The 10,470-nt window shown below is 56.3% G+C and overlaps 1 protein-coding gene across 3 annotated transcripts; it reads left to right on the forward strand.

Annotated features, from left to right (window-relative positions):
- The first annotated feature begins 420 nt into the window (after positions 1–420).
- Positions 421–6,792, forward strand: LINGO4 (leucine rich repeat and Ig domain containing 4). Of its 3 annotated transcripts, none has more exons than XM_045295711.1 (2): positions 421–722; positions 4,161–6,792. In XM_045295711.1, the coding sequence occupies exon 2, from the start codon at positions 4,436–4,438 to the stop codon at positions 6,215–6,217; it is 1,782 nt and encodes a 593-aa protein (XP_045151646.1). In that variant the 5' UTR covers positions 421–722; positions 4,161–4,435; the 3' UTR covers positions 6,218–6,792. The 3 variants fall into 3 exon arrangements, with proteins under 3 accessions (XP_045151646.1, XP_004716697.1, XP_045151647.1); XM_004716640.2 differs by having other exon boundaries at positions 4,423–6,792; XM_045295712.1 differs by having other exon boundaries at positions 422–722; positions 4,582–6,792.
- The last annotated feature ends 3,678 nt before the right edge of the window (positions 6,793–10,470 follow it).

The raw sequence follows: 10,470 nt of genomic DNA on the forward strand, positions 1-10,470 counted from the left end.
CCATCCACATGGTAACTCAGGAGGGTTCTAGCCCCCACCCAGCTTCTCCCACTGAGGCTGAGAGAAGGGGGCTCTGGCATGCCTGCTGGGGGAGCCTCAGCTGAGCTACCCAGCAGCAGTGGTGTCCCATGTCTGGCCTGGGGATTTCCCCATGGAAGACTCCCCGCCCCCCAGCAGGGGACTTCAGGCTGAGAGATCGATGGATCGCACAGGACCTCCCCACACGGGGGCGGGGTGGGGTGGGGGGCATTCGGGAGCACAGCCCCCTGGCAGGCTTGGCTGATGGGAGGGGGGAGGTCGGAGAGCCCCTTGGAGCTTCCCAGCTGCCTCTGTTGGCGACAGTCCCCACCCCACCCCGCATCCCCACCCCCTTCGCCCACCGTAGTAGCGCCTGCTGCAGCCCTCCCTACCTGCCGGTTGCTTTATTTATTTATTTTGCACCAACAGGGTTGCTGCAGACTCATTCTCTCCTGGTTTAAAAAGAGAGAGAGGAGGAGGAAAAAAGAGAGAGAGTAGAAATGCTTGCTGGCTCTTCTCTCTCCCTCGGTCTGGTCCCTCTGTCTTGGCAGCCGCAGCTGCAGTAGCAGCAGTGGCCGAGCGGGCAGTGAGGAGTGAGACGTGGGCCGGGAGGTGAGGGGCCCAGGGTGCGGGTCCGATGGGACAGGGCCCCCAGCCCTGCGCGGATGTGGTGCCCAACTTGATGCCGCCCTCCTGCTTTTCCGGTAAGTGCCCCCAGCCCCTGTCCCAAGGCGGCAGCTGCTCTCTCCCCAGGCACTCTCAGAAAGGAGGCCAGGCAAAGGGTTGGTACCACGGCCACCAGCCCCACCGCCAGCCACCATCAATGGGGGTCCCCATAGGACTTGAATGGGACTCCAAGGAGCCCTCCCCTCGCTCACTTTGGCCTCGTCTCCCCAGCACTCACTCCAGCTCTGGGGGTGGGCTGGGGGTTATTGGCAATCAGTGTGAAGATTCCAAGTCTCCCTCCCCAAGAGCCTCCTCCCCACACAGGACCCCATGCCTTAGTTGTTGTTTTTTTTGTTGTTGTTTTTTAAAGATGCCTTCAGGGCTCAAATGTGTCTCTGGACACTACTTGGGGACAAGGAGAGGGAAGCTCTCATTCCTTGAGGGGGTGATGCTGCAGACACCCCCACCACCACCACCACCACCAGGAAAGAAAGGAGCGAGTCCGACACTTACTTCTTCCTGCAAATGGACCGAAGCCAGTCCTGTCGCCATGGGGATTGGCAAGAAAAGTTTGTGATTAAATTAGCCACCTTATAAATATAGGCAGGAGGTAGGCCCTAGGCCCCCCAGCCCCTGGCCCAGCAGGCTTTTCGGGATGGGGAGAAACTCACAGGAGTGGGAAGGAGGGAGACTGGGTTACATGCTTGGGCGGCGCACTTCTGCTGGGTGCAGGGCAAGGACAGACAGGAACTGCAGCAGCCCTGACGGAGAGCTAGCTGTCAGATGGACTTCCCGGAAGGGGCACCAGGTGCATGAAGGATGTTAGAGTGTTTCTTTCCCAGGAGAGCCCTCAGCATGCTAGAGGCACCTGTTAGGCTGGGGCAGAGGCAGGAGGAGGCTGCCCAGCAGCCTTCGCCTCCGGCCGTTCTTTGTCGGTGACTCTGAGCCATGTCCACGGCTCTCTCTGCCATCCCTCGTGCTGCCCGTTGGACTTGCTCCTTCCATTTCCCCCAATGACTAGAGTCCTTGGAAGTGGCTCAGGGGAGCCGCCAGAGCAGCCCTTCTAGGCTGGAGAGTGGGGAGGAAAGAGGCAGAAATCACACTGTCTTTTAAACCTACCACTCCTAAGTACATTGGGGGGGGGTAGGGAGTGTTGGAAGCTGGCCCCATGGGGCCCAGAGAGCCTGACAAGATGGGTTCTGCCCAAAGGTGGTCAAGACCCACAGCTAGGGAGCAGCCCTCCCAGGGAGCACCAGCTGGTGCTGGCACCGCCCTCTTTTTTAACCTTTCCTTGCCAATTATACTTTCCCTCCCCCTGGAGGCCCTTTGGCAGTGAACAGGGTGTGATGAGGGCCTCTCGCTGCCAGTGGGGCTCCTTTTCCTCCATCACCTCAATCAGTCTTCAGTGGCCGCCATGGTCACCATCTTTCTGATCCTGCCCTGGCTCCTGGTACCCAGAAAAACTCAGTGTCTGTCAATAGGCTCTGCAGACTGCCTATGGCTAGATAGCTGTTGTGCCAACCGAGCTCCCTTCTGGCCCACACCACAGCATCTGGTCAGAAAGGGCCTCTCCTCGCAGATCTGTGTCTCCTCGGTCCATACTCGGGCTCTTGGGTGTCGCTCAGGTAGCCGATACCAAAAGGGGACAAAAGATCACCCTCAGACACACACCCTGGCCTTGAAGCACAACTCCGGTGTGTCCGGGGACAGCTTAGTTAATTAGCATAACATAGTTCACAAAGATAATGCTCTCTATCCTGGTTTGATGCATAGCTTCTGAGGGACTTCAAAGTGTTTGAGTGGCCCTCTAAGACGCAGTCACTGGGCTCCATTCATATGGAGCAAAAGAAGTGAAGGAAACCGAAGGCTAAAAGAAGGTGGTCCATGGGAACAGTAGCCCCCACACCACCACCTCTTCTCACTTGAGAACAGAATTACTCGAGGTGCCCAGCTACCTGGACCAACTGTTTTGACCAGGTCCCAGATACAATGGGAGAGAAATAATAGAACCAAAGTCAATTTCTTTCTTTCTTTTTTAAAAATCATTTTATTGAGGGCACATACAAAGGCAAGATCTACCGAACTGATATAAACTAGACAAACCTCTGAAACTATCTCCCAAGATGCCCTTTGGACTTGAAGTCAAAGCTATTTCTTCAAGGCATCTTTCAGCCATATGAAAGATTGGTTTATTCCAGTAATACCATCACCCATAAGTAAGGTGCTCCCTTAAACTAGGAACCATCACCCGGAAACAAAGATGAAAAGGCAAGGGGGGGACGGGAAACTAGATTATGGAAACAGCACGCAGAACGTAAATCATGAGTGCGGACACGAGTTACAAAACTGTAACCAAGGGCACAGGCAATTTGTATAAAAATGGTTAAAGGGGGAATGGAATTTGCAGTGTAAACTTTCACCTACAAAACAATTCAATATTGTTTAAAGTAAGGAAGAAGGATAATGTAAGGAGATGGACATGGATAATCACTGGAAAATAATGCACGCCTGCTGTGTCGGGAAGAAAATTTCCTGTCATCTCCACACATCGGTGGTGATATTCTTTTCTCTTTATGATGAAAGTGAAGAAATTTCAAAATTAAAAGAACAACCTTCCACGAGTGAGGGAACTCAGAGAAACCTAGGATTAAGAACTAAGTAACAAAACTCAAGACTTGGGCATCTCTCCCGCCCCTCACACAGTCCGCCCTTTACCTAAAGCCAGGAGCGGCTTGCTCTGGAGGTTGTGGCTCCATAGTCCTGGGAAAGGATTCCCAGCCTCCCAGCCAACTGGCCCCCACATCCTCTGTCGTGGCTGATGTGCAGCTTGGCTGCCATCCATGCAGGCATTCTGGGAGACTGGGTCTTGCTAGTCCAGGGCCTGAGGCCTAGGCCAAGCGGGAGGAGGCAGAGGCAGTAGGTGGGGATTGTGGGGCAAGAAGGAGACCACGGTCAGCCATGCCTGTTCCCCAGCCCTGGATGACTTCAGTCAAGATCAGGGCCTGGGCCCAATCGGAACAGGGAGCTCAGGGCCAAGACCACGCAAACCCCCAGAGCCTTCAGGAGCAAAGCTATGGGCAGACACAATGCAACATTCACACGTCTCACTGAGGGTCACATGGGGGAGGAGGACGGGCAGAGAGCCTGCATGGAGCTTGGAGAGAGCAGCTATCAGGGAGAAAAGAGCTGAGCTTTTTATTTCCCCACCCCACAGACACAGGGGAAAACTCATTACGTCCACTGCTGCTGAATCAATTCCAACTCAGTAGTGACCCAAAGGGCAGAAACGACCTGCCCCATGGGTCATCCACGATTGTCCATCTGATCTTTCTCGCCTGCAGAACGGCTGGTGGGTCTGAGCAGCTGATTCAATGTTTAGCCCCCTGTGCCACCAGGGATCCTTCACACTCCACTGCAGGGGACACAGTCACCTCCCCGTGGCTTCCCACCCCGTTCCTATAAACCTTTCCCCACAGAGAGCAGATTTGACTGGGGAGCTACTGAGACTGGGGATGCTCTCCAGGACTGGAAGGGGAAAACCCAGGTTCCCCAAAGACAACCCAGCAGGCCCCCCCAGCTGGTGAGATGGTGTACTCCTGTCTGCTCCTGCATCCACTTGCTGGCCATGCCGAGATGGACAGGCCAATCTCTGCCCGCTCTGAGGAGGCCCAGGGACACCCAGGGTTAGCATCCTCTCAAGTCACCTTCCAAACAGGGCCATACTGTCATCTGTTCCAGGACTGAAGAGGGGATGGACGCCATCGCAGTTCCCCAGCTGGCCTGGCCCCCGGGGCTACTCCTCCTGCTCTTGCTCCTCCTGCCCGGGGCGGGCAGTGGCGGCTGCCCCACCGTGTGCGACTGCACCTCCCAGCCCCGCGCCGTGCTCTGCGACCACAGGAGACTGGAGGCTGTGCCCGGGGGGCTCGCGCTGGACACGGAGCTCCTGGACCTGAGTGGGAATCGCCTGTGGGGACTTCAGCGCGGCATGCTTTCCCGCCTGGGCCTGCTCCGGGCACTGGACCTCAGCTACAACCAGCTCTCCACCCTTGAGCCGGGGGCCTTCCACGGCCTGCAGAGCCTGCTCACCCTGAGGCTGCAGGGCAATCGGCTCCGAATCTTGGGGCCGGGGGTCTTCTCCGGCCTATCTGCCCTCACGCTGCTGGACCTCCGCCTCAACCAGATTGTCCTTTTCCTGGATGGGGCTTTTGGGGAGCTGGGCAGCCTTCAGCAGTTGGAGGTCGGGGATAACCACCTGGTGTTTGTGGCCCCGGGGGCCTTTGCAGGGTTGGCCAAGCTGGGCACCCTCACCCTGGAGCGCTGCAACCTCAGCACGGTGCCCGGCCTGGCCCTGGCCCGCCTCCCGGGGCTGGCGGCCCTGCGCCTTCGAGAACTGGACATCGGTAGGCTGCCAGCTGGGGCGCTTCGGGGGCTGGGGCAGCTTCGGGAGCTGGAGATCCACCACTGGCCATCGCTAGAGGCTCTGGAGCCTGGGAGCCTGCTGGGGTTGAACCTCAGCAGCCTGGCCATCACCCGCTGCAACCTGAGCTCCGTGCCCTCCCAGGCGCTGCACCACCTGAGCTTCCTCCGAGTCCTGGACCTCTCCCAGAACCCCATCTCGGCCATCCCCGCGCGGACGCTCAGCGCCTTGGTGCGGCTGCAGGAGCTCCGCCTGTCTGGGGCGTGCCTCAACTCCATCGCCGCCCACGCCTTCCACGGCTTGACCGCCTTCCATCTCCTGGACGTGGAAGACAACGCCCTCCAGACGCTGGAGGAAACCGCCTTCCCGTCTCCGGACAAGCTGGTCACGCTGCGCCTGTCCGGCAACCCCCTGACCTGCGACTGCCGCCTCCTCTGGCTGCTGCGCCTCCGGCGCCGGCTGGACTTTGGCTCATCGCCTCCGGCCTGTGCCGGCCCCCAGCACGTCCAGGGCAAGAGCCTGCGGGAGTTCTCTGACATCCTACCTCCGGGACACTTCACCTGCCAGCCGGCGCTGATCCGCAAGTCTGGGCCCCGGTGGGTCATTGCAGAGGAAGGGGGCCATGCCGTCTTCTCCTGCTCCGGAGATGGGGACCCCATCCCCACGGTCTCCTGGATGAGGCCTCAGGGGGCTTGGCTGGGAAGGGCTGGCAGGGTAAGGGTCCTGGAGGACGGGACCCTGGAGATCCGCTCCGTGCAGCTGCGGGATCGAGGCCCCTACATCTGCATGGTCAGCAACGTGGCGGGGAACGACTCCCTGAGGACCTGGCTGGAGGTCATCCAGGTGGAACCACCCAACGGCACCCTCTCTGACCCCAACATCACCACGCCAGGGATCCCAGGGCCCTTCTCCCTGGATAGCCGCGGGGTGGCCATGGTGCTGGCGGTGGGCTTCCTGCCCTTCCTCACCTCGGTGACCCTCTGCTTTGGCCTCATTGCCCTCTGGAGCAAGGGCAAGGGCCGGGTCAAACACCACATGACCTTTGACTTCGTGGCACCCCGGCCCTCCGGGGATAATAACTCCGGAGGCAACCGGGTCACTGCTAAGCTCTTCTGACTTTTGCCCTCAAACAGCGGCCAGTCAAGCCAGCTTCGGATGCCAAAGGGGGAGGTGCAGGAGGAGACAGGGCCACTTTGATCATAAACCTCGTCCCCCAAGCACAGACCTCTGACACCTCTTGCCTGAGTCAGACCAGCAAGTGATGATACCTCCGGACAGAGTTTGAGGGGGCCATCCCCAGCCCATCCCTGAGGGCTGAAGAGGTTCCAGCCGGTCTGCAACCCCGCCGACACCACACTCACAAAGCCGGGCACAGAACCCAGGCACCCAGGCGCCAGTCTCAGCACCAGGCTTTCCTCATGCATCCGCACTCGGAGCTTGTCCCAAGTGTACTATTGCCAGCCTGTTAGATTACTCCAGGGGAGTCCTGCCTGCATCTCCCAAGTCAGATCCACGCCCCCCCCCAACGCCCCCCCACCCAGTGCCCAAACCCCTGAGGCTGAGAGCGGGGCTCAAGTGTGGGATGGGGAGTGGGGGGTCTGAGGACACAATGGTACCGTCTGCATGCGCCTCTGCCTCTCACATCATTAAACCTGCTGCCCAAAGCCATGGCCGTAGCTGCCCAAACCATACACACGGTCTCTGGAGTTTTCTTTCCTTCCGTCTGTTTCTGCCCCTGGTTGTTGTCCAATCTTCCTGTCCTGCCCTTCCTGCCCACCGCCCCCCCCCCCAACGGATCATGTATCCCAATGGCTTACCTGACAAACAGTGGTTTCGGACCACGGAGGCCATCCTACGGTGTTCAGGGTGCCCATTGTCTGGGTTCAGTCTCAGTCCCCCGTCCCTGGAGCCGGAGCAAGGCAGATCCTCCGCCTCGCAGGGAATCCAGAGGCAGCAATCCGGGCCTAGGGTACCCCACCACAACCCCGGCTCCCACAGCTCCTCCCCCAGTCTTGTCTTTTCTGGATGGGATTTCCTTATTATTCATTACAGCTCCCAAGGGCCCTGGGGAAAAGCATGAGAAAAAAAAGGGAACTCCTAGAAAATGACAAACAGCAAGAATCCATTGTCAAAGGAGGGAGCCCCGGAAGACAGCAGCAACCAGGCTCGGAGGTACAAGACAAAGAAGAGGCCTACACCACCACCACCACCACCACCACCACCCCCCCGCCGCCCCCCTCCACCGTAGCCCCCTCCCATGTAGGAACTGCCTGCCTAGTTAATTTCCACGGGCCTTCTGCAGCTTCCCTAGTTCCAAGCACAGTGGGAAGCTGTCTCGGGATAGAGGTCACTGTCTTAGGAGCTGCTGCCTGCCACTATTTGAGTGTGTTTCAAATGGAGGGCCAAAAAGAGTCAGGAAGGAAAAAAAGGTAGTGATGCGGAGCGCTCCTGAGAGACAGCAAGGGCCTTCGCACATCACCAGAGGGTGCGGAGCGCCAGGCAGAGCAAAGGAGTGGAGCGGAAGGAGGGATGAGCAGCAGAGGATCCTGCGGCTCTGGGGAGCCTTTCTCTCTGCAGCACCATCTGCCCAGTGTCTTTCCTTCCCCTCCACCCTCCAGAGCTCCCACCCGCCACCAAACAAACATCGCTAGCAGCATGTGCTTCCCAGCTGATCCAGGCTGCTCCTGTCCTTGCTCTGAGGAGAACAGCCCAGCTCAAACAGCGCTGGGAAGATGAGCCGGGCTGGAGGGGAAAGTGGGAACCCAGCAGTTGGAGAGAGGGGCTGGAGCCAATGACTACTGCTGAGAAATCAGGGAGGGTATCCCTGAGCCTCCAACCCCTCACCGCCCCCCCCCCCCACACACACACACACAAAGTCAACTGGCCTCCAGCAACTTCCCACTCTCCAGTGAAGAAGGCGCCAGAAAGGTTTCCCCGGGCCATTGCCTTCCAGTGCCTCCCATAAATCTTGCAGCGGCAGTTGATTGAGGTCCAGTGCGAGCAATTCTCCCTCCAGATGCCTGCTCTGCAATGCAGGTTAGGGCACGGGGAGCTGCGGCAGTTCCCTGGCATCTTCTCCAGGAAGCCCCCTGCACCATGGGGAGCAGATGCCGAATGAATCTCTAGCAGGAAGATGCTGCTGCCTGTGCCCCAACGCAGCGGCAGAGCGGTGCTGCCAAACAGAAATATGAGATTTACAAACGTAATTTCCAGTTTTCCAGCAGAGCCACATCAAAACAGTGGAAAAACAGGTGCAGTTAATTTTAGCAATAGCCTTTATTTAGCCCGAATGTGTCCAAATGTACAAGTAAACCTGTCTTGGAAGACGTACAACCAAAATGCTCCTTAGAAGCGAGGATAGCAAGACTTGGTCTCGTGTACTTTGGGACAGGACATCAGGAGGGAACAATCCCTGGAGAAGGACATCCTGCCGGTAGAGCAGAAGGTCAGGGGAGGAGAGGAAGACCCTCCGGGAGAGGAATCGGCACAAGGGCTGCGACACTGGGCCCAACATCACCCTCGTGAGGACGGCGCAGGCTCAGGTGGTGGTCCCTTCTGGTGTTCAAGGGCCACACTGGAGCCAGCGCAATGGCGCTTAACATCAAAGCCATTAGAGTTTCAACTTGTTTAATTATTAAGAAATGATTTCACATTATTTTTTTCATACCCAATCTTGGGGGGGGGTGGTGTGGGGAACAGAAGGATTTCTCTTAAGTTGTCTCCCCAAAATATGTACCAGACTTAGCTGCTTTAGCGTGACTGTTCTTTAGACAGCGAAAGTAAGTCAGAGGTTATTCTCCTTAACATCAGTCATCTGTAGTGGCTAGACTATCAGTCTGACTCACCCTAAATAAAGCCCATTCCTTTCTGTTATTGTTCCCTCGAAGCAGTGCCCATAGGCAAGCCTGGGACCACTCTAAGATGACTAAGCTTAGGCTACTATCTCGCCACACATGCCTCCCTATTCCCTCCTCTTACTATTGCACATTCACCCCAGGTCATCCCCCTCCTATTGCTTGTATTGCCTATGTTAATATCCCTCCTGGTGACTCAGGTTATTGTCCACTATCAGGGAACTTGCATGCCTCCCAGAATAGTAATTGTCTGTTTTTATTATGGGAGACATTAGAGTGATCAAACTTGTTCTAGAATGAATTGTATTGCCCCTTTCTGTGATGTATGACTCTATGATGCGTGGTTAGCAATAAATATTGAGGCTCCCTGGTACTCGAGAGGGTGGCTGGAGAAGGTGACTAAGGAGGACGAAGCAGCAGCTTCTTCTCTGATGGCTAAGCCCCCTCCACGAGGACCATCAAGCCGGGCGGAGGTGAGATATGCTACCATGAATTGCGTCTGACTCCATTACTTGACTCTATCCTTTAACTCTCATGCTCTCTATGACTTTACTATAATCTCTACTTATTATCGCTGTACAATTGCGCCTACCAAACCTGTGATATTTTGTGGGGTTCCCTCTTACCCTTAACCCCACAGGGCGGTTACCCAAACCCATTGCCGTTAGGTTATTTCTAATTCATAGGACAGAGTAGGCCTGTCCTGTCAGATCTCCAAGGTTGTGAATCTTTATGGAAGCAGACTGCCACACCTTTCTCCCTCAGCTCAGTGAACTGCTGACGCCTGGGTGGCGACTGAGCACTTTCACCTCTGGGCCACCAGAACTCCCATGTCTTTGAAACCCAGTACATATTTTACACTTCCCAAACATCTTATTTCGGTCATGACATGTCCACCAGAAATACCTGATTTATTGTTGAAAAAGTAGACACACCCAAATTGTTCCACACATTCTTAAAAGCTCCCCAAGAACTGACTCAAGTACTGGTTTAAATTTTTGAGTTAAAATGGAATCTGTTACAATTTCCATTCCTTGGTCTCATTAGCCACCTTTCAGATGCCCGATCGTCCTATGTGGCCAGGGGTGGGGTGGGGTGGGGTAGGGGGTGGGCAGCAGCTCTCTTGGGCAGCCCAGGTCCAGGCACTACAAAACCCTTGGTGCGTAGTTAAGCGGAAACTGTTTGCACAGCCAAGGGAATCCTGGAGAGCAATTCTACTCGGTAAACTCGGAGGCGAGGAATCACCATCAACTTGATTTAGGGGAGAACTGCATTTTGAGAGGTTCTGATTTTGTTTTCAAACTACCTCTCATTTTCTTGTCACAGCCTTTCTAGAATGCCTCCGTGGGGTGACACTGGTCCATGGAGTGAGGTTACTGTGCTGAGCACTTCCACAACCTGTCATCAGCCAGTCCCTTCCCTTCCCTTAGAAACCTGCTGTTAGCTCAGCTTCTGCTGCACAAGCTTTTGTGGATATGCGGAGTAGGTGACTGTAGCCAGGGCCAGGTGTGTGTG

This window comes from Echinops telfairi, unplaced genomic scaffold (assembly GCF_000313985.2).
Source record: "Echinops telfairi isolate 266 unplaced genomic scaffold, ASM31398v2 ScPeMD7_5805;HRSCAF=6673, whole genome shotgun sequence".
Classification (NCBI taxonomy): Eukaryota; Metazoa; Chordata; class Mammalia; order Afrosoricida; family Tenrecidae; genus Echinops; species Echinops telfairi.